The sequence below is a fragment of the Halichoeres trimaculatus genome, unplaced genomic scaffold (genome assembly GCF_033239565.1).
Source record: "Halichoeres trimaculatus isolate MK-OKI-2021-1 unplaced genomic scaffold, fHalTri1.1 fHalTri1_scaffold_1, whole genome shotgun sequence".
Classification (NCBI taxonomy): Eukaryota; Metazoa; Chordata; class Actinopteri; order Labriformes; family Labridae; genus Halichoeres; species Halichoeres trimaculatus.
Window position 1 is genome coordinate 24,297,232 of NW_027437179.1, and position 22,469 is coordinate 24,319,700.

At 40.9% G+C, this 22,469-nt stretch overlaps 1 protein-coding gene across 2 annotated transcripts in view; it reads right to left on the reverse strand.

Moving 5' to 3' along the window:
* The window catches only part of LOC141788454 (low-density lipoprotein receptor-related protein 1-like), a 103,660-nt gene that overhangs the window by 35,187 nt on the left and 46,004 nt on the right, over positions 1–22,469 (reverse strand). For both annotated transcript variants that reach the window (XM_074667338.1, XM_074667337.1), the window contains exons 7-24: positions 17,850–18,012; positions 16,418–16,640; positions 14,325–14,514; positions 14,079–14,222; positions 12,126–12,362; positions 11,791–11,971; positions 9,438–9,660; positions 8,666–8,855; positions 7,188–7,313; positions 6,562–6,702; positions 5,984–6,109; positions 5,779–5,895; positions 4,920–5,000; positions 3,826–3,993; positions 2,545–2,727; positions 2,257–2,454; positions 1,895–2,140; positions 1,009–1,206 (exon numbers count right to left, since the gene is read on the reverse strand). In XM_074667338.1, coding sequence (XP_074523439.1) covers positions 1,009–1,206; positions 1,895–2,140; positions 2,257–2,454; positions 2,545–2,727; positions 3,826–3,993; positions 4,920–5,000; positions 5,779–5,895; positions 5,984–6,109; positions 6,562–6,702; positions 7,188–7,313; positions 8,666–8,855; positions 9,438–9,660; positions 11,791–11,971; positions 12,126–12,362; positions 14,079–14,222; positions 14,325–14,514; positions 16,418–16,640; positions 17,850–18,012 — 3,135 coding nt within the window. The remainder of the gene's footprint in view (positions 1–1,008; positions 1,207–1,894; positions 2,141–2,256; positions 2,455–2,544; positions 2,728–3,825; positions 3,994–4,919; positions 5,001–5,778; positions 5,896–5,983; positions 6,110–6,561; positions 6,703–7,187; positions 7,314–8,665; positions 8,856–9,437; positions 9,661–11,790; positions 11,972–12,125; positions 12,363–14,078; positions 14,223–14,324; positions 14,515–16,417; positions 16,641–17,849; positions 18,013–22,469) is intronic.

Sequence of the window (22,469 nt, forward strand, 5' to 3'; positions counted from 1 at the left end):
ACTATTTGGATTCAAACAGAGGCTTGCATAACATACTGTAATTCTTTAATCAGAGGGTTAGCTGATATTTTCATGATAAAAACACAAGTCAGTACAATGGATGGAAACATAAATACAGTAGAGGCTCAGCTGTGGGTGTTGTGCTACAATTACAGAGAGGGCTTTTAAAAAAATGAAGAAAAAAAAAAATCAAAAATAGACTAAATTTGTGGTGAACTGCACAGCTAAAAGGGCACATTTTCCAGCCTTGTCCTCTCTCTTTCATTTACTACCGGGGCCCTAATCAGAGGGAAATATCTAATTATTCCAGCTGAGTCATTATCCTGTCTGGAGCAATGAAAACACACATTTTACAAAGCCTGTTGACAAACGTGGCACACACAACAAACTGTACACACAAACATGCACACACATGTAATTGTTTAAAACACAAGTGCAGAGCTGTACACATAATTTTCTCATCATGACTGCTTCAGTGATGATAGAGCAGATTACTCATGACAGACTGGTTGGGCCTTTCAGAATCACCTGACACAGGAACAGGACTGAATGTTTTTAAAAATGTGTATGTCGTGCTGAATTTCCTCACCTTGACAAACATTTTCAGGTATAATAATGTGAACTTGACTGAAACTTCAAAAAGTCCAAATGATTTAAACTTAAATATTAAACCCCAGTGTGCAATATCATATTTGGAGATTAAAATGTTATGACTCTTAAAAGTCTCTCTAATCCTGTAAAACCCAATACAGTAAATTGCCCCTGACACTTCCAGGAGCTTAATTTTTTAACAGAAAGCCACCTTCACCGCAAGTCGAACACACAAAACATCAACCTGGACTAAATCTAATGGCTTTTGGTTTAAATTTGACAGTAAATTTGATGATATAATGTGCACTGATGTAAATGTTATCACTTGTGTGTGGTTTAAAACTTTAGCCCTCATCAGGTAAGTGGAAGCTTATTCTGAGTCTTAACACGTAAAGGAAGCAGTGTTAAAGAACTCACCTCCATTCTCAGAAAGCTTTCCGCGATAAATCTTGTCCTCCACCACATCTGTCCAGTAGAGGGCGCTCTGGCTGAGATGGAAGTCAAGTGCGATGGTGTTCCTCAGGCCTGGTACCAACACGCTGAACTCTCCTTTGTTCAGATCGATGCGACGGATCTCATGGCGATTTGAGAAAATGATAAAGGGTTTGAAAGGATCTGTGGGAATAAACAGGTAAGAACAGTGGTCAGGAGGTAAAGGGTTAAAACCTCGGCTTAGTCGACATTGATTATTACACAAAAGACTGCAGAGAGGCTCTGCTCCACAGCATGGAAACCCTCACATCTACGCCTCACTGCAGTCCAGTGAAAGAGGTGCTGCGTTCAAAGAGGCTCTGATCTGCGGTAATTAAAACACAGTGTAAATAAGACAGGAGATATCAGGAGCCAACAGGCAGCCAGACAGGCAGCAGGATGAATAACAGAAGGTGGTGACTGGGCTCTCAGACCTGACAGTGAGGTGCATGATCATAAATTCATGCTTCCTACTGGCTGATAGATGCAGGCAAAAAGCTAAAAGTTGATAATAAAATTTAATGTCCCTAAAGAGTGTCTTTTTTTGTCTTGTCCTCTAGCTGCATGAAAGACATTAAATTCATGCCTCATCCTGTTTCCATGTTAGCTCTTGTAGGAGTTTTGTATTTTGGCACAAACCACAGTTTCCGGCTCAGGCAGCCTCTCCTTTGCTTGATCCCAAACCCACATCACCCTTCTTGATTCTGCAGTCCTGAACCAAGTCATTATTCCTGATTCCTCCCTCACCGTACAGCTACCACCTGTAAAATGTTCAAATTCTCCAACCCTCGACTATAATTCTCCTTCTTGAGCTGGTTTCTCATTTTCTTACCAGTGCTCTTGCAGTTCTCCATGTCTGGCTCCAGCTCCCAGCCCTCGTAGCAGGAACATTTCACACTGAACTTGTCTTGTTCACAGCGCTGACTGCACTTCAGGTGTTTGGCACAGAAGCTTTGGATTTGACAGGTCTTGTTGTCGACCCCTAACTCCATGCCCAGTGGACAGGAACAGATCACCCCCTCGCCAGGGGCCACTGTGCAGTTATGGCTGCAGTCACCATTGTCCAGTGAGCACAGGTCTGTCAAAGAGAGAGTGCTGTTTATGTGTATGTTATGAGATCATGCTTTCAGAGTCTTGCTTGCTGTTTTGGCGTGCCCTGTTCTAAAATCTAGCCTGGGATCTGTGGTCTCTTACCGCAGAGTTTCTCATCAGAGCCATCTGGGCAGTCATAAGTGCCATCACAAAGTTTCTCTGCAGGCAGGCAGATGGTGGAGTCGTTGGCACACACATGATGGGACAGCTTACACGCCAGCGCCTCACAATTGTCCTCATCCGAGTTGTCCTCACAGTCACTGTCTCCGTCACACACCCAGGCTTTGCTGATACAGCGGGCTACAGCCAGACAGCAGCGATTACTTAAATGATAAAAAATTAAACCTGCTATGCCTTATTCACATGCTTTTTAGTTAGGACTGTTCTCACCAGAGTCTCTGCAGCCAAACTTGACAGCTGGATCGCACATGTGCGTGACGCCCTCACAGTTCTTCTCATCGCTCAGGTCCATGCAATCAGTGTCCCCATCACAGCGCCAGCGCAGAGGGATGCACAGGCCGTCCATTCTGCACTGAAACTCATCTGTGTGACAACCTCCAGGGGGACGTGTTGCTGTGGAGAGAGAGACATAATCAAACCTTAGGACAACATCTTCTTCAGTCTCCGCCTACTTTAATCACATCAGGACACAAGGCATTGTGCAACATCAAAAGACACAAAACTAATGAGATGCTTGTTATAAAACTGGATGGCAACAAGTCTTAGCAACAAGAAAGGCAAAACAAATTCAGGTGTCTATTCTTGTTGTTGTGGTCATAAACACAGCTGCCACTGACTTTAATTTCTTATTCTGTCAGCAGTGAAGGAAATATTAACCAATATAAAACTATAAGTGGTTAAATAAACCATGTGTCTTTATGTGAGAGTTATTTTTTACTAGCTTATATTGAGTGTTAACAGTATGTATAAGACAGGTCGGTGCCAGTGTGACTGTAAGCACCAAGGACCTTTTAAATCCAATGACTGTACATGAAGTCTGGACATGGTTTTAGTATCTGGTGCACGTCAGGAATTATATGACAAAACAATACAGAGTTGTAACCGTCCAGTAGTATGAAAACAAGCATGTGTTACAGCTGTGCTCAATATTTAATGTAAAATATGTTACCTGTGGCTTTTTGTGAGTAGCTTTAGTTTTATTGTTCTCCAAAGTGTTGTTTTCATGCACCAACGTAACAAACAAGAGCCCAGATAAACCGTCAACAGTCTAAAGCAATTGGAGCAATGTAAAGTCGGGCATTTCTGACCAATTTTCAATGATAAATAGGCAAAGGAAGTAAGTGGTAGGGTTAAGTCATGGTTTTTGTATTGAAAAGATATGTGTGTAAAAGTATATAAATAAAGTATGGAATAAAATATATAATAAAATAAAAAATGAAATAAAACAAAAATAAAATAAAATAAAAAAAAGAAAATGTATAAAGTATATTCTATTTGATTCTAAATCTCCAGAGAGGAGTTTTTGTCTGGTTATAATGTATATTAAAAATGAGCTTTCTCAAGAAATGTAAGAGTATAGTTAAAAGATGGTGGTCTTCTTTGAAAAGGTCTATGTTTATTTCTCACACATAAAACACCTGCTGCAAGGACAAGATTATTAACCGTAGGTAGGTTGAGTAAAACCTGACTGACTGTCAGGATAATACTGACCCTGATTGGTGCAATTTGCATGGGTCTCATCACTGTAGTCCCCACAGTCATTATCCCCGTCACAGGTCCAGTAATCTGGGATGCAGCGGCCGCTGTTACACTTGAATTGAGCGCTTGAGCACGAGTGACTACAGCCTGCCTCATCACTGTTGTCCCCACAGTCGTTATCTGAAACACAAACACAGTCAAACAACACTCACTCTCTCACATTATGAGGCACCCGCTGCCTCATGGGGAGCAAATGTATATAAATATGCAGACAGAGTCACAGACAGTGAAAACAATGAAATACAAATGAAAGTGGGTGTAAAAGGGTAAATAATGGCAGAAACTGCATAGATCACACCATGCACCATGAGGGAATGTACCGAGCGGTGATACATTGAGCTTGGCAGCAGAGCATCATAAGCACTTTGTACCCATACTAATGTGTAAGGGCAGCCTAATGTATTTCTTTAGCACTTTTTAGAGCAGTTTATTTCATATCCATCAGGGACAAGAAAATCTACTCGGCAGTAAAACTGTGTTCCCTCATTTATGATTTGATTGCCTACACATCTACACTTTGGGTTCCCCTTTGAATTTGGATGCTATTTGAAAGCAATGAATGCAAATAATCAAATTTACATTTTCTTCAAATTTTATTTCGCAGAAGCTTATTTATAGCAGCAGTTTTGGGCTCAGCTTGTGGCCAAGTGAAATTAGCAGAGAAGCAAGCCCTAACTGATGCTCTTAGAGCTCAGCTAGCGTCACGGCTGTTTTGGTGCATGTTGATCTATGCACTAACCGGTCAGGTTTGGACAATTCAACTCATCAGAGCCGTCCCCACAATCCTTTTCTGAAAGACAGAACCAACGGAAGACAGAAGAGTGGGCAAACAGAACGACACAGGACAAAAAAAACCCAACAACACAGAACAACAGAAAAGACAGGACCGAAGAGTAACAACGTACAACAACAACAAGGTGGCAAAAAAAAAAAAGGAAAGTGTCTGCAAAACATGCACAGCAAACTGTGACAAGAGGAGGCAGGGAGTCAGCACTCAAACAGGCACAGAGAAAGTGAAGAGGAGATAAGAAAGAACAGATACTAACCATTATCACATCTCCAGTTTATGTTGATGCAGCGGCCATTGTTGCAGGTAAACTGAGTGAGGGGGAAACAGGTGGGGTAGGCTGTGGACAGAACAACAGTTTAGACTTGTTGCTTATGCCTCTGGCTAAACTAAACACTGAGGAGGGAGTTCACTAAATATGGACTGAGGCCATAAAAGCATCATTTGCCTCAGCTATTTTCTTCTTTTCAAATCTGATTCACAAAGTAAATTGCTCTGATGATATTCAAGCACAAAAATGCCCACATGAGTTCTGCAACTCTGAGCGGTCTGTACCTACACCTCGGACTGAGATCGTTTGAGAGTCTTAACCATGAGTGGTGTTGATTGATGACCGATTTTACACAAATTATGAAGATTATATCAACCTGCCTATAGCGAGCAGGCAAATAACAGCTCATTCAAATTGGAAAATAAACAAATATGTAATCAAATACTCCATCTTGCTGACAGAATGCATGTTCAGATTTGTTGCTTTTAGGCCCTCCAGATGTGGAAGTGTTGTTTTAACAACACCTATTAACACTGTGGCGTGGTTACCACCAACTCTCACCTGGCAGAAAATATTTCACTCTTACTGCTCGTAGCTTTTAGCCCCAGTGTGAGTGAATTAGGTGTTATTTGCAGTGAGGCTTATTTGAATAAATAAGAGCCTGTTTGATGCGTAATGGCTTGTTTAAGTATATGTAAACAGCACTGACGCACAGAGGTGCCAACTGCTCTGTAGCGCAGTTTGTGGAGCATTAAACCCTTTGCACATGCTTTGTGAATCAGACAATGTCTTTTTTTTCCTCATATGCACTCATCCAAAACCAGACCACAAGTATGAATCGACCAACCGCAAGATGCAGGCTCATCTGAGCGATCCCCACAGTCATCATCCAGGTCACAGGTCCAGGAAATAGGGATGCAGCGCCCACTAGCACAGGAATACTGGTTAGGGGGACAGGTACGGGCTAGAAGACAGCACAGAGGAACTCATGAGAGCAAAGAACATCAAACAAGCAAGTTAGATTTCAATTTCAAACATATTTGTCAGGGTACCAGAGCAGGTGGTGTTTGATTCATCCTCATCGTTCCCGCAGTCATTGTCGCCATCACACAGCCAGCGCAGAGGGATGCAGCGGTTGTTCTTGCACTTAAATCTGTCCGTGGGGCAAGTGTGCTGGTCTGGAGAGAAGGGAAAACGCATTGAAGAGCAGAAAGAGAACAAAGAATATTCAGACATAGGAATGAGTCAAAGAGAAGAGTTGTTATATTTCATGAGCTTATTTCAGTTTTTCTCTCTGGACAGGCTTTCATTTTGTCTGGGACAGGAGCATGTCTGCACTTCAACCACAGACAGACACAGGGAGATTTTTCCAGACACACAGACATTGCTACATTCCTCCTTCCACAAACACTCACACACACACGTTTTCATATCATGTGCTCACTTATACACAAAATTAGTACTTGCAAACACATACTCACTAGATTTCTGCTCTTTCATTTTATTCTGGCAACACCAGACACTCAAATTCAGACTGCCAGAGATCATATGACTCAGTACCAACAGGAGGAGAAGCTGTTTCAAAAAACTGTCAAATGAAGGGTGTGCCTGTGTGTGTTGTGTAACTCACGGCACAGCTCAGGAGCCTCATCGCTGTTGTCCAGACAGTCATTGTCTCCATCACACTTCCAGCGCTCCTGGATGCAGCGGTTGTTCTTGCAAGCAAACTCCCCGGGCTGGCACTGAGGAGGGGGTATGTATGACGGGTTGGCTGGTGGAGGAGAAGTAGAGGGAAAAAAGAATAGAAGGGATGTGAATAAGATACAGTTTTGAGTAAAATTTTGCAACAATGTAAACAAAACAAGAAGCCCACAACTCAAAACCTCCTCTTCAACACTGAGGCACGATGAATAGAAATGAGCGTGAATGAACACATTCACCGGTCACACAAAATAACAGCATCACTTGTACGGGAAAGCCATCATCTTGAATGTACCACGCAGGGGGTTTAACAGGACTCCCTTGCATAACACAGCTGCTTTTGCAATTTTAGCCCCCCTGTTTGCTCAATTCTTTGTCAAACACTTCCTAGAATCACACGGTCACATTTGCACAGCCTGACTCATCTCCTCCAACATACCAGAAATAAAACCCTTGTGTATGCAGCGGAGCAAAATAAAAGGTCATGAAAAATAACACTTGAGACTCACACACTCTCATGCACATAAACGGATTGAGTAAAAGAGGTGTTCTTACCTTTGCAGCTGGTGTTATCTGCCAGGTCTAGTATTTGGTCGTCTGCACAGGCACACTGCCGGCCCCCTGGTATGGCCAGGCACAGACTGCTGCAGCCTCCGTTGTACACACGACACGCATTGGAGCCTTAGTATGTGAGAGAAACATTCAAATGTGAAAGGGCCAATAAATTTTGTCAATACAAAAAGTAATGCTGATGTTTCATGTACTATATTTATATAGCCTGTATTTCTTGATTTACGTAAATGGATACAGTGCAAAAACTTGAAATCTAAACAAGTGTTTGTCATAATTTTAGTCTTTAGGTCTCAAAATGTTCAAATACAAAGAGGATGCCTGAAATGTTTGTACCGAGTAAAAGAAAATGTGTCAAAGGGGAAAAAATATTGGACTTGTTTAGTTTTTATTTAAAAAAACATGAAGAAACAAATCTTTCTTACCCTATCCTAAAATTTCTGGAAGTAAATCAGGCTTTCTTTCAGTCTTTAAATATGTTGAATTGAGACATTATTCTGGACTTATCTCACAAGACATTTTTATTGAAAATAAGACAAAGGCATGGAGGGAATATTGCTGGAAGAATATGGCTCGCTTTTTCATCTCTCTTTATCTGAAGGCTCAGTATGATAATGGTGGTGCATGTGGGTGTCTTGTTGCAAACCACTTCCAAATTTTCTGGGAATGCCAAAAAAATTCAGTATTACTTGAAAGAAATACACAAAACTATACTGAGCATTTTTAACATCACAATACCTTTTGATTTCAAAACTATGTATCTAAATCATATTTCCCCTAAAGTAAAAGGTGTTGATGAATACTTGATAACTATTTTGCTGACAGCAGCTAAAAAGGCTCTCCCCAAAAACTGGTCGATGCAGGCTGGACTTACAGTAAGTAATTGGATAGATGTGACAAATGAAATTTGTCGGGTGGAAAAGGTAACTTTCTCTTTAAGCTTAAAGCAAGACACTTTCAGGTCACACTGGGCAAAATGAGTAAAATATGTCAAACCTCTGAGACCTAATTATTTTGTCTGAATGCACTGTAGGAACATCAATTTATTCTTTTTTAAAACATTTACTCTTGTTATTAATTCTAATTTATTGTATCATAATAGTATATTTCATTGGTATTGTTTCAAGGTTTATCAGGCCAGATTGCTGATACTGCTTGATTTATTTTATTTTTGGTACTTTCTCTCTGGATGCATAGTTTTTTTAATTAAAAGAAAAAAAAAATAGTCCACAGAGGCTAAAATGTAGTTATAAGTTTTAAATAGTATTCAAGGAGATAAGAAAGAAGTTTACTTGTTATGTACTTAAGGCTTGAATGTTGTACAATTGTACTCAAAATGTTCTATGTCACAAATAAAAAGAAAATTTAATGAAAAATAAATAATAAATTAGAAACTAAGACATAGACCCTTGCCTAGATTTTAATTTTCACAGTGTGAACAAGAAAAGATTCATGTCTTGTACCTTGCTGCTGTTGGGGGTCGTACATGCGGATTTCAAAGATGGGCGGTCTCTCGTCACGCAGCAGAGTGGCAGTGCCAGTAGTGGTGTCCAGCTTGTAAATGCTGCCGCTGCGATACTCGTTCCAGAACAAGAAGTGTTTATAGTGGCAGAGGCCAAAGGCGTGGTTCAGCTCCTGACCTTCGTACACAGTCTGGTAATGTGAGAAAAGCAACAAAAATGGTCAAATGTGTCTTCAAAACAGACTCTGTGCCAAGAATTACAGTTCAAAACATTTTCAAACACATCCTGTAGATTAAATACAAGAGAAGATGAAATGTGATGCATGTATCATTTCATTATGCTTCATAAGTTTAATTACATTGTCAGAATGCCTGAGTTAATTTCAGCAAAGTGGCCATAAAGTAACCTCTTCAGTTTGAGTAATAATTTTTAATACATTCATATTAAATAGAGTATAAAACTCCAGACACTCTATTAGTATTTAAAGGCTGAAAACTTTGCCACAGAGCAACACTTAACCCAGCAAACACACTAGTTAAAACAACAAATTGCTAAAGGCTAAGATGTATTAAAAGGGCTAAAGCCCACAGACTTCAGCCTGAAAATGATGGACCACACACACAGTCCTCCACTGCTTTCAAACACATTCCTTATGAGCTCTCTCAGCACATGTCAGACCCTGTCAAAATAATCCCCCTGCCATGATTCCTGTGCACCACTCTGCCTTTATGCCACAGTAAAATAATCCCAATGATGGCGAGCCAGTGCTGACCTTGCGCTCTGAGCTGTTGAGGTAGACCATCTCAATGCGGTCATAGTAGGCGTCCACCCAGTAGAGGATTCCCTGTGGGATGTCCAGACTCAGGCCGTTGGGCCACAACACTGTTTTGCTGGTCAGGAATACATTTCTGTTTGAACCGTCCATCCAAGCACGCTCAATTTTGCCTCTTTTGCTCTCCTTAGGGTCCTCCTCCCAGTCTGTCCAGTACATCCACCTGAAGCAGAGGGAGAGAGCTGTAATGCTGACTGACATGTGACAGCAAGATAGAAAAGAGACTATATTTGTCCAGTCAACATGAAAAATCTCTTGGCATTAAGATAGGTGACAGCATTTTAGCTAGGTCCCCCTAAAGCGCAACACTCATCAGAGCATCCACTGAGGCAGCAGCATGGTTCCTTTCAGCCCATCACCCACAGGCAAACCAGGAACTTAAAGACATGTCAATCTTCTCCACTGATCTAGACGCAGCCTGTGAGCCTCAGCTGTCAGGAATATTTTGCAAAACTGAACACAATCCCCCTTACTGGAAGATGATTGGCATTAGCATTAACTTTTCATATTCCCCCTCTCCTTTCTTTTCTGCAGATTTTTCCTCCTTCTCGCTTCTCTCCCTGAGCCTGACTGATTACAGGCATTAGTGGAGGCAAGTGCCTTTCCCCTGGGAAGTGTGTGGACACACATCACCCTGCCACTAGCAATCCAAACAGTGTATGCGTGCTTATGGCAGCATTTTTTTTTTCACACTAGAGAGCCCATGAGGTCAGATCGATAAGACATATCCATACAGAGCAAGATTAAGAGCTATTTGAAATAGTGTAAGAAAGATACGCCTGTGTGCCCAAAAGCTTTGGAGGAAATACATCAGTTAATGCAGAAATGGTCCATGTGCTTCATTGAATAGTGGGATATGAGTGGGATGTAACAGCTTAACAGATTTCACAGAGATAACGGTCAACAAAAGATTCTTGAAAATTCTAAAAAATTGTGAATTAACATTGGTAGCAACCATTAAAAGTGGTCAATAATGAAACCAATGAACATGAGAGACAAGTCAAACTGCAAGTGAGGGATAAGCTGATAGTTAACCTGGAGATGGATAACCAAAAAAAACAACAGCTTAAGTCTCTACATGGGCTGTTAAGCTACCAGGCCTGGGCTGATAATAAATTTTGTCAGACAATATATTCTCCCACAATAATCGACGATGAATGATATTATTGACAATATTATTTTGAGACCAAATTAACCATTTATATAAGTATTTATAGACATTTTCATATAGATGTTTAAGTATGTAAGACATTCTTCTCTCATCCATGAGGCTTCATCAGCTTCATCCTAAACTATAAACAGTCCAGTTGTCTCAGTTTTAAGCCTTCAGGATACACTTGCTGTGAGCGCACACAAATTTGCACGGCCTGTTTGTATTAACTTTGTCGCTCAAACTCCTCAGTGAGTGTTGACTGTCGGGACAAAGGCTCTGCATCTGCAGGTTTAGTTTCTTCCGCAGCTGGGTTAGGGTTAGGGTAAAACTGGTTTGGGTGGTTGTATTTTAAATGGGTATAGGAGTTTGTTGTGTTGCCTTTTTTTGTTGCTGCACACTGGCTTGTCTGTGCTGATGGGCTCACCTTGCTCACTCGGTTTGAATCTGAAATATTTCTAATTTGAGGCTGTGGCATCTCACTTTACAGTCATCTTTTTTTCCTAAGAACTACCACCACCTCAACCTGTGTTGCCCCTTACACACTCACAAGGCTCACTTGCTGCCCTCTGTGCGTTTTACACTAGCCTGATGCTAGCAGCCCCGCCTCCCCTTAGAGCAGTGTTTCTCAATTCCGGTCCTGGGGCCCCCCTGCCCTGCATGCTTTAGATGTTACCCGAATCCAACACACCTGATTCAAATGATCAGCTCGTCATCGAGCTCTGCTCGAGCCTGATAACGAGCCATTCATTTGAATCAGATGTGCTGGAGTAGGGTAACATCTAAAACATGCAGGGCAGGGGGGCCCCAGGACCGGAATTGAGAACACTGCCTTAGAGACAATGAATTCAGATAACTGACAAGAGGGTTCACTCTGTTCATTCAGCTACAGGGGCTGTGAGCGATGCACATTGTGAACCCTCTTGATTCCAGCCTGTTTGGAGGCGAGGGATGACGAAAACAAACAAGCATGCACATGGCGATACACTGAGGTCAGAAAAATGATTGAGTTCATTTCATTTATCATATTATAAAATGATTTACTGACTATCGTCCCAGGCCTAACAGCTACCAATCTTTCACCAACAGTCATGAATTTTCTCTGAACTAAAATCACTCCCTCCACCTCTTCACCCTCCTTACCCATTCACAGGATCCACAACAATTGCGCGAGGGTGCGTCATTTTCCCCTCAATAAGGGTTTTGCGGGTCTGTGAAGCCTTCTCCAGCCGAGCCACGCTGATGGTTTTCTTAGGCCCGTCATCTGTCCAGTACAAGTTGTCAGCCATCCAGTCCACGGCGATGCCTTCTACCGTGTGGATTCCTGTGAAAAAAAACAGACTTTTTAGAGCCGATATGAGAAAACACAATAAACATCACTGACTGCAAGATCTTCTCATAAACCTCAACTTCACACTAAATATAGTCTACAGACTACTATCTTTGTTTCTGAGCCCCGTCAGCTGTTATAAGCATACCTTCTTTCACAATGGTATCCCTCTCTGTTCCATCAATCTTCTGTCGGCCGATGATGTAGCTGGTGGCGTCAGCAAAGTAAATGAACTCGCTCTCAGCGTGAAAGTCCAGAGCTCTGGGATTCATCAGGTTCTCTATGGGGATCATGTACTCATCTGGCACCTTCGCATTCAAATCCATCCCTCTGATGACCCCTGGGCGACCTTTACCATACACCAGGAAAAGCTCATGCTCAGGTTCTGCAGGAAAAAAGACAGAAGGTTAGACCTTAGTTTATGTGTCAAGAAGCTTTTAACTCTGAACCTTTCAACTGATTTTATCTTGCTCTCTACCACTTTAGTTGATGGTGAATCAGAAAACTAAACCCTGACTCATGATTGCCTTTTCCTTTCAAACAATGTATATTCATTCAACAAGCAAATAACATGCAAGGCCAAAAACTCGCAGAGAAAATAAATTGTTTGTTTTTTTTCAATCTAGAAGCTGAGCAGTAAAGAGAGGTGGAGCAGGAGGATGTGGTGCTGCCTTTTGTTTAACTGACTGTGTCATTCTCAAGGACAGTTAACTCTCAGCAGGTAGATTAATGTGATGACATTACTGGTTGATAGAATATTAAAACATTTTTCAGAACAAGCTGAATCAGCCTGGCGGCTTCATGTGGAGGTCAGCAGAGAGGTGGAGAGTCTGACACTGTTATGTTGTTGCTCTTCTTATTTTTGCATCACTCTCTCCCAGCCCAGAGCCCATGGGGGAACTGCATCCTTGATCCAACCCTGGCTGCCCTTGGCTTCAGGTCAGCAGAGCTGCATCACTGCAGCTCATCAGGTAATACTTACAGTTAGGCAGGGAGCATGCACACATCACATCTGGATGTGCTGAGTCTATGCTACAGTATAGGGGCTTCCAGTCCTCTCTGTCAGACATTTCCCCTAAATCCTACCAAATGAGCTGATTTAGGTTTGTTTGTCCAAACAACACAATACTTCTAGTATACACAAGAAGATACAACTATTATTACTGACAATTTTTCATTGAGCTAGTTATATTTAATAAACTGCTTTTGACAATTTATTCCATCTCTGACTGTTTTTATAGCAACATTAAAACCATTAGCTATCTACTAAATGATGAAATCATTTATGCAATAGGGTATTCAATATAAAAAGTGCCATTCTTAGTCACTAATTTTCACAATTTTTTTGATAAATGTATTCATTTTGGCAACTTTCAGATCATTTCAGTTCAGTGTCAACTACAATCTAGCCTTAAGGCTTTCATTGTTGTTCCACAAACTTGATACCAGATTTTAGACTTTTGGTTTATCCACTATTACTCATGACTTTCAGAAAAGTGTTTTTACTTTCTAGCTGACTTCTTTTAACTGCTCACATTTACTCTAACTCAACATTTACATTTAGTATTCTGTGTTGTGTTACCTCAAACTAAGGTCTGAGCCTACTTTCACTTTTTAAACAGCTCTTTTAAAAAAGGGCAGGCCTAAGATCATTTCTACCTTACTGTAACAAGGGCTAAGCTAGCCCTGACATTTCTCTTGTTAGTAATATATTAAATCATTTCAGCCACTGGGCAACTTTTAGCTGTCAACCACTTATAATGCAGCATAAGCACATCAATAAAGACTTCAACTGCATTTATACAACTTATAAATGGGTTTATAAGACTTTATTCTGACTCTAACAAGCATCAATAAGCGAATAAGCAAACATAATTCTTTATAGACATATGATTTAAACTAGAGCTTGCCATTAAACTAGAACTAGATTTGCAGCCTTTCCATAAAACAAGTGAAAACTGCAGCAGTACCCTCAGAAGTACATGTACCAGAATAACTGTAACTGCTGATGTGTAAAAGAGTATTTTGACAGCCCTCTCACAGTAACAACTGGAGTCCCTTTGTAGTCATCATTATTTCATTTCACTGTTGTCTCACTCACTTTTGCAGGACTTGCCATCACTGCCCAGACTGAATCCCGAGCGACAGCGGCAGGTTCGCGTCTTGTGGCTGTTTCCCAGCAGGCAGATGTCCGAGCAGCCTCCAGCCTTCCCAAACTGGTCCACCTCACATGCATGGCTACGCACTGAACACAAATACGGCGGGAAATTAGGTCAAGGGAGCTGTAGCTATTGTTAATGTATTTGGAACAGTGTGAGATATAAAAGCCTTTGTGTGTGCAGTCTACCTGGCGGCTGACGTCTCTGGTGGTACACATGCAACGCTCCTCCTTTGTCCACTCTGGTCACGACTTGGTAGTCTGTGCTGTTGAAGCGGTTGACCCTAATCACGCTGGTTTTAGGCTGCATGTTGGAGTTGTCTGAGTTGGTGGCATACAGATAGTTTTCAAACACTGTCAACCCGTACAGGTGCTCGATCTTGAAAAGAGTGTGGAAAGGAAGTAGGGAGATGTGGAAAGGGAGGAAGGAGAGAGTAACAGGGGGAGATGGTAATAAGTCATAGGCACTTAGTGACACTGTTTATCTTTTACCTTTACCCAGTAAACACAGAAATTTATTATGGAAACAAGACAGTTCCAAATTTATCTGTGCTACTTCCTGCTCTTCATGGCTTTAAGACAGATTACTGCTCATACTGTATAAACATCATACATCCTGAGCTTGTTGAGAGTTTTACATGCTCTGGCGGAGACTGTATCGGCCAAGATGCAACATTTTGGTTGAGGTTTGAGTAATAGAAGCTGAGGAAAAAAGTGAGAGAACTGCACAGATGTTCTTAGCTTTGTATTTTTAAACTTGATTACAAAGCAGTAATACCTGAAACTGCCAACTACTATGGAAAATGACGTGATTCATAATGATGGATAGAATTGCACTTTATCAAAGTGAGTCACTATTTTTCTGCTTATGGAGAGCTTCAGTCTCATCGTCCAATCATACCAAGACAACTAACCAAAAAAAGAGAATTATCCTTCATGTAACAATTTTTTGTTCGCTTTTCTCATGAGGTTGGTTGAATTTAACATGAGTGCTGAATAGTAATGTAGCATGAAAATGTATCTTTGTTGCAGGGATCTGCAACATAACACATAAAACCATTTACCAAAATTCTTTCTGGATGCTTTAATGTATTTATTTCTATTCCTTTGGTTTGAGAACCAATCTTTCTTCCTTTTCACATGGCTTGCAGCGATTTTACACTATGACACAGTTTTGAGAAACCAGGAGAACTCCTGCTGCTCTCAATAGAAACAAATTCACAAACCAACTTGCTTCTATCGCACAGGAAAAGAGGAAGAAAAGCAGGGCGGGGACCTTAGGATCAAGCAAACATAGACAGTGACTCAGTGTCCCATGCAGCAGCGGCAGAAAACCTGAGGTGTCATTGTGGTCTGTCACAGCAGGCTGCTAGGAGCTTGCTGCACCAGAGAGAGACACACACTCACAGGAAGATGAAAATGTTCTGATCATAGGTTAGAGTGCAGAGCTCTGCAGAGGAAGCACCCAGTATGGAAACCTGCTGCTCTCACACTGACAGGAAAAATTATTGCATAATTTGTCTCCTTTTCTCCCAGATCTTCCTAAGACCAACCAGAAAACTAAAGGCATGTGAGGAAAAAATGTTGCTTCTCTTAACATTACCAAACCCAAATGTTTTACTAGTATAACTCTCATAGATACTTTTTTTCATCATCGGGACCCCATGTGTTCAGCTTTGAACTTTAAGTGTGTTTTTACTCTTAGTTGAACTGTCAAAAGAAAGCAAAAAAAAAAAAAGCATGTTAGGCCTTGAACAGATATACACTTCCAATAAAACAGCCTGTACTAAGCACCATCAATAACTCACTTTCTTTTAACCTTTACTTGAAGGATGAGCATCTGCTAATGCCGTATAACAGGTGCTAACACACACAAAGCAAAACATGCTGGTTTGATTGTGTGTCCCTGTCTGTACCCTCTGGCTCAGTGAGTAAATGAAGCCATTACTTCTCCACAGATCACAGTAAAAGGTATGGTAACACATTTAAGAGCCACTGTGCTCCACCAACGCTGCAGCAGCTACACAACACACTCAGTATTAGACACAATTAATCAGCAGCTTTAATGAAAAGGCAAACGTCCAACATCTTGTCTCTGCTCATTAATCATTGTGCAAGAAGACATTACAGGAGCACACAGGAGAAACATCAGGTGTGTTATAGATGCATAGGGAACTCTTAAGCACTCAGGAGTTGTAACGCTTTATGAAAAGGCTACAAACACAAAAACCTAAAGAGAGATTATCTTTCTGTTAGTAGAACACAGGTGTTGCTGTTCTTACCAGCAGGCCTTGGATGATGGTGTGCCGGTTCTTGCCTTCATAATCCACAACCTCAATGTAGTCCAGATAGGCATCAGCCCAGTACACCAGCCTACTGACCAGGTCAAGCGTGATACCGTGTGGGAACACGATTTTACTGTCCACGAGCTTGGTTCTGTTCTGTCCGTCCATGTCACAGCGCTCCACCTTCGGGATCTGACCGTAGTCTGTAAAGAAAACCTTCCTATGGGAAACAAAGATGAGCCCTGATGAGTTCACCTGGAGTTATCATTGTTTCATTTTTACCTTATTTAGCTGTGCTATAGGTGACTTATCACCTTTATTTTATTTAAAGGAGACTTAATAATTAGGATTATTTAGCAAAAAAAAGACAAAAAAAGAAGGCCATTGTTGAAGTTATTCTTCACTGAGTTAGGCTAATTATTGGCATAAACAGTGATTTTTAAATGCTGAAATTTATCAAGATTTATCTCAAAAACAGTTTTTATGCAAGTACAATGTTAGTCAGGGCATTGTCCTCCTTTTCACAAGTTTTACACTTCCTAAACACAAACATAATAACATTCAAACACTTAGGGATTTCCTGTCTAAACTAAGCTAAACTTTACTCCATCCCATGGAGTCAGCCCAAGACCAGAAACTGGTGAACTGTGAGAAGCAGAAAATTAATCATGTTTCTTTAAATCTTTTGGAAAATTTCCTTTAACAATAAAACGCCAATGAGGGACGTCTTCAGAGATTTGTCTTCATTGATCTTTCACACAACAAACAAAGGATGACAAAGGAGAGCATAAAAAGATATTGCTGTGTTGCTGTTTTGCTCCACCTCTAATGACCTTGCAGACAACATCAAAAGAAAACAGCTCCAGTGAATCCACCTGACCTGGTTACTGGGAGACCAATTACAGCTATGGATACTGGGAGGTGAGCATGCAGCCACAAGCTAGTGTTTCCACTCACACTCATGCAAGGGCATTCTCAATTTCTTGAGTTTAATTTTTTTTTCCTCTCCAATATGCACGTACACTCACACAGGCAGGCATGCACCGCAGTTATACAAACACTTTCAGGAATTCAGTTATAAAGTCTGGTCCTAAACAAAAAGAGCTGTTACAAAATCAAGTTTTTTTTCACTCAAACTCTAGCGTCAGCATACCACAGAGCTACCAAACATCTGCGTTCAATTACTCCAATGTCAAAGCCTCCATTTAGTCTTCCCCCCACTTCAACTTGTTGTTTGAAAGTTAGGCAACACTGACAGATGACACAAATCTGACTCTAGATTACCTCTAATGTTCCTGAGAGTTACCAAAGATTCCTAATTACAAGTTTATCTGTGTGCATCTAATAAACTAGCACATATACATGGTGTCTCCATCTGCATCTGTCTGTGTTTGATTTTATGAATTTGATGGAAAGTGATCAAACTGACCCCATGGTAGGGTCCAGAGCAATGCCTTTAGGGTTGTACAGCTCCTGGTCCAGGAGGGTGACACATGTTTGCCCATCCTTGTCACACACAAAGATCCTGTCGTCCACGTCATCCACAAAGTAGAAGTTTCCTGTAAGCCAGTCAATGGCCATCTGCTCCACATCTGGAGGGAGAGAGGAGGCGGAGACATGATGAGAGGAGAGAAGGGGGTAAAAAAGGACACTGGAGACACAGGAAGATGAAAAACCAACCCCTAAACTGATTCTGTCTACAGGTAAAGAGGAAGAAGATTTGATAGGTGGCTCACACTTGCAGCATATGAGTAAGAAGTCTGACAAAGAGTCATGTGATGAAGTTTATTAGTCAGCAATACTGCATTGCAGCTACTCCAACAGCTCTGAAACAGCAACACACACATTCATATCCAGTTCAGGTTTTCAGGTTTGGACAGGGGGCAACTTGCTCAACTGTCAAAAGAGATGACAGACAACATCACTTAGTATGTGTCTAAGTAATGTGTCTGTCATTCAAACTCAACTAGACAGACAGAATATGACACAGCCTGTTGCTTCAAAGGGTGTGTTTTAACTCAGATGTAGCGAAGCCATGTTGCTGTTTTCTCTAGTTTTATTTTCCCAAGGCTTAGCTTACCATGCCCCACACATCAATAAAAATAAAACTCCTACACGTGTTTACCTGGCATCACACTCACAATTTATGTAACATTGACAGACTACAGTATTTCACTACAGACTAGACTATTAAAGAAAAAAAAAGAACTAGCATTGACCAGCTCCATGAACTGTTCTGTGTGTGGTGTAGGACCACAGAGGGTCCTACAGTAGAGAAAAAAATAACATGAGACGTTAACATACCCTTCTCCCTCATTCCCTCCTCCTCCTATTTCCTCAAACACCAGCTCAGCCACACTGGGTCTGAGCCAAGGATCGGAGACAGAAAGCTATTGTTTAAGCAAAATGAAAGGACATGTGAAGGAGTAAAAGATCCAGAATGATCAATTTACTGCAGCAAGCAGTGAGGAAGAACTGTGTTCATTTACCCAACTAATGAGCTTTTTAGTTTCTCACACTTTTCTGAGTATTCTTTGTGAAACTTTATACAACCATGTCAAAATATGTGATGGCTATGGTGAGTTATTCTTTGAAAATTCAGATTTTCAAGAAATATGTTATAGTTTGTGAAATGGGTTGTGATTCTGAAATATTATTCAGTAATGAAAAACAAATATTTCATTTTGTCACATCTTCCAAACATATTTTGTAACGGTTTTTGCCAGCACCGTATTGTAATGCAGTACATTAAGCAGTTATGACACGTCTGAAAATGTGTGCTAACTGTCCAACAAGGCAAGCAGCTAGCTAACTAACAGCTAGCTCTTTGATATACGCTGTAAGAATTGGGGAGGGAAAAAGGGTCAACCAGCTAGCAGCAAGCACCTAATGTCTGGTGTAAGCAAAGCTTAGCTATACCGAACAACGCTAGCAACTAGCCAGCAGCTAGCTCCTGGAAACAGTGAACTGGATGTTAATCTGTTGTAAGAGAAAAAGAATCAAGTATGTGCTAACAGCAACTTATCATCAAGAAAAAAATATGGCGTGTTGAGCTGGCAGGTGGTTTTTATTGCACTCAGGCCCGAACAATCTGTAGTCATTGATACATCGACAGCATGGAGTAACTTTACTAACAGATGGACAAATTTTACTTAAGTTACAACAAATAGCCATCTTGGGTAGCAAAACACATTATTTTCCTGATGAATACTCAACCCTATGTTTAATTTAGGCACACACATGGAGCTAGCTGTTAGCAAGTTGGTGACTTGTTTTGTAAAGTAGCATTCAGAGACTTTTCCCTTGAACTTCTGTGTATCGCCACTGTCACTTTCAAATAAAAGCTGACAACAGAAAGTAGATTCAAGGTGAGCACATTTTTCCAAGGGCCATAACTAAAACAAAACAACAAAGTTACAGCCATAAATCCAAAGCATCGTACCAGAGAAATTCTAAAAGGTAGTGTAAAACTCACATGAACTGCTTTTCCATGAAATGTCATTTAGACTGTAGTGATGTGAAAAACAGCCAATATAATGTTTTAATTTTTAAATAACATTTAAATGAAAGTCTTCATCCATAGCTCTAATTTTTGAATAAATAAATTGAATACTTCTTCAAACACAGACTTTTAAATAGTAATCTTAGCGATGGAAATATAGCACTATATGAACCAGAGAGGGGGTATGGCAAGTAAAGCTTCTGAAACCACAGGTTTTCTATTTTCTCAGCTGCCACAAGTTCTGCTCTGCACATTCACACACACTGATTCTCACACAAACACAGACACGGGGCCAGAGTCGTGCTGCAGGGGGTCTTGATCATGCAGAGACGGGTTGCGAGGGTGGAGGTCTGACTGTGGTGGTATGTTATGGGGTGAGTATGTTTACTGGGGTGAGTAGGTCACTGTGACAATTTAGGGGAGACTGGAGGATTGTTTTTTGCTACTGGAAAAAAAAAGCTTACTTTGGGTAAATGATAGAACAAATTCCTTTGTATAGAAGCTTATTATAGATGTGTGGAGCAACTTCCAAGAAATACCAGAGAAGTCATGGTTTCAAAACTAACCATCCTTTCAGGGAAGAAGAGACAGTTTAAAGAATGTTTGGTTTTCAAAAAAATGGAAAACAGTAAAAAATAAAATTTCAGAGGAAAGTAAGAAAGAGGAAAAGAAAGGTGAGAGATGACAATAAGAAAGAATGACCTTATTTCCTCAAGAGGGAACTTTGGCATTGCGTAGCAACATTTCTGAGGTGTATGTATATTGAGGGGCTGTGTGACCCATGTCACTCTTAATATTCAAACACAGAGTTTAACATCTGTCCGACACCACACTGATCCAACAGTGGATACCCAAATTCAGGGAAAAAAGAAGAGGTTGTGTAGTATTCATACGTTTTACAGAAAGCACTGAAAAAAAGTCCACACCATGTTTTTCACTTTCCAAAAAATGGCTCCGGTAGAGGCCGAAGACTTTTCTATCTCCTCCCATTCTCCTTTTCTCTCCTCCTTCATGCATCATCCCCCTATCCCTCCCCTATGTCTGTTCCCCAGAGGTGGAAAAACAGTCTGGATTCATTAACTGCAGCTCTGTCTGTCTGAAACTATGCTATAAAAAACAACACAGCATAATTGAAAAAACAGAACCGACTGCCTTCTTCGTTTTTTTCCCCCACTGCTTTCTCCAAACAACTTGTTTTCTTCGTGTGTTCTTGTTTGTCCCTCTGCTCCTTGTTGGATCAAGAAAAACAACAGCTGAGTGAGTTTTTAGAAAAAGTATTCATGATGTAGAGATGCTGTAGGGCAGAGTTTACTTCTTAGAAGAGTAAAATAGTGGGGCATACATTTTACAGAGGAACCTGCTGGTCTTAAGAGGCCACAGACACACAAAAAAACAATGCTGTAGTGAGACCACTGGATTTACATTTGAAGGAGTTGATATGAGTCCTGACATTTTTTAACTGTGATTGAAACTTTAACCACCCCAGCACCCCAACCCCCACTTCCCCTCGCCAAACTCCCGCAGTCCAAAACACTCCCTCAAGCATCTGGCGAAGGCGTCACATAAGAAAAACACAGGCGGGAGGAGGAAAAACAAAAAACACAAATTTAGTGTGTGGTTTTGTAAGGATCCAGGAGGAATACAGAGCTTGACAGGAAAAAGTGGATAACTTGAAGCACTTAAGGCAGAAATCTATTTCATACCTCAGTAGGGATGGGTACCAAAGGTACTTATATAGGTACCAACTGGATTCTGTCTGTAGCACAGAATACCAATTCATGCAAAATCAAGAAGTACCATTTTTGGGTACCTAACACATTCTTGTGATTGTGAGAGAGGGGAGGAGTAGGCAATTTTCCATGCTGGACATGAAACAGCAATTTAAGTCTATATACTAAGAAATAAATATGTACAATTGAAAATCTTTGAGTTTTTTTATGTTTTTTTACCACATTAACACACACAAAAGTACCGAAGATTGAGATAGGTACTGATTGCCAGGTACCGGGCATTGGAACCGGTACCACATTCTTTCAAATGTGATAGGTTCCTATCCTGAAAGCTCAGGGGGTGAGGGGGTTTAAAGCTGAATAAGGTTTTGAATTGAGGGAAGATTTGAAAATGTGCTGACTGGCCTGCCTTTTAACAGCACATGACCTCTTAAGGAGATTTCAGGCCAGTGTCTGTGCTAAGCAGCACGCTGTGGCTCACTGTGCAGGCAAGCAGGTACTGAAGCTCTTACAGTACAGGCAGAGAGGGAAGCTTAGTGACAGCTCTGGGATTAGGCCTTCTGTGCATAGTGTGACGCATGAGCTTCCACTACTGAATGTAAAGCCATCTCAGTTTCATTGCTAGGTTCCCCACAGGGAGCGCTCTCTCCGGCAATATGACAGACTGAATGAATAACTGATTAAACTGAAACTAGCAGAGTACCTCATCTGTATTTGAAGAACTATTTAACCATATGATGTCTGAACAATTAAAGGCATCCATTTTTCCACCAAATATTATGACAAAATTATGAGGAAATGTAGAATAGATAACATG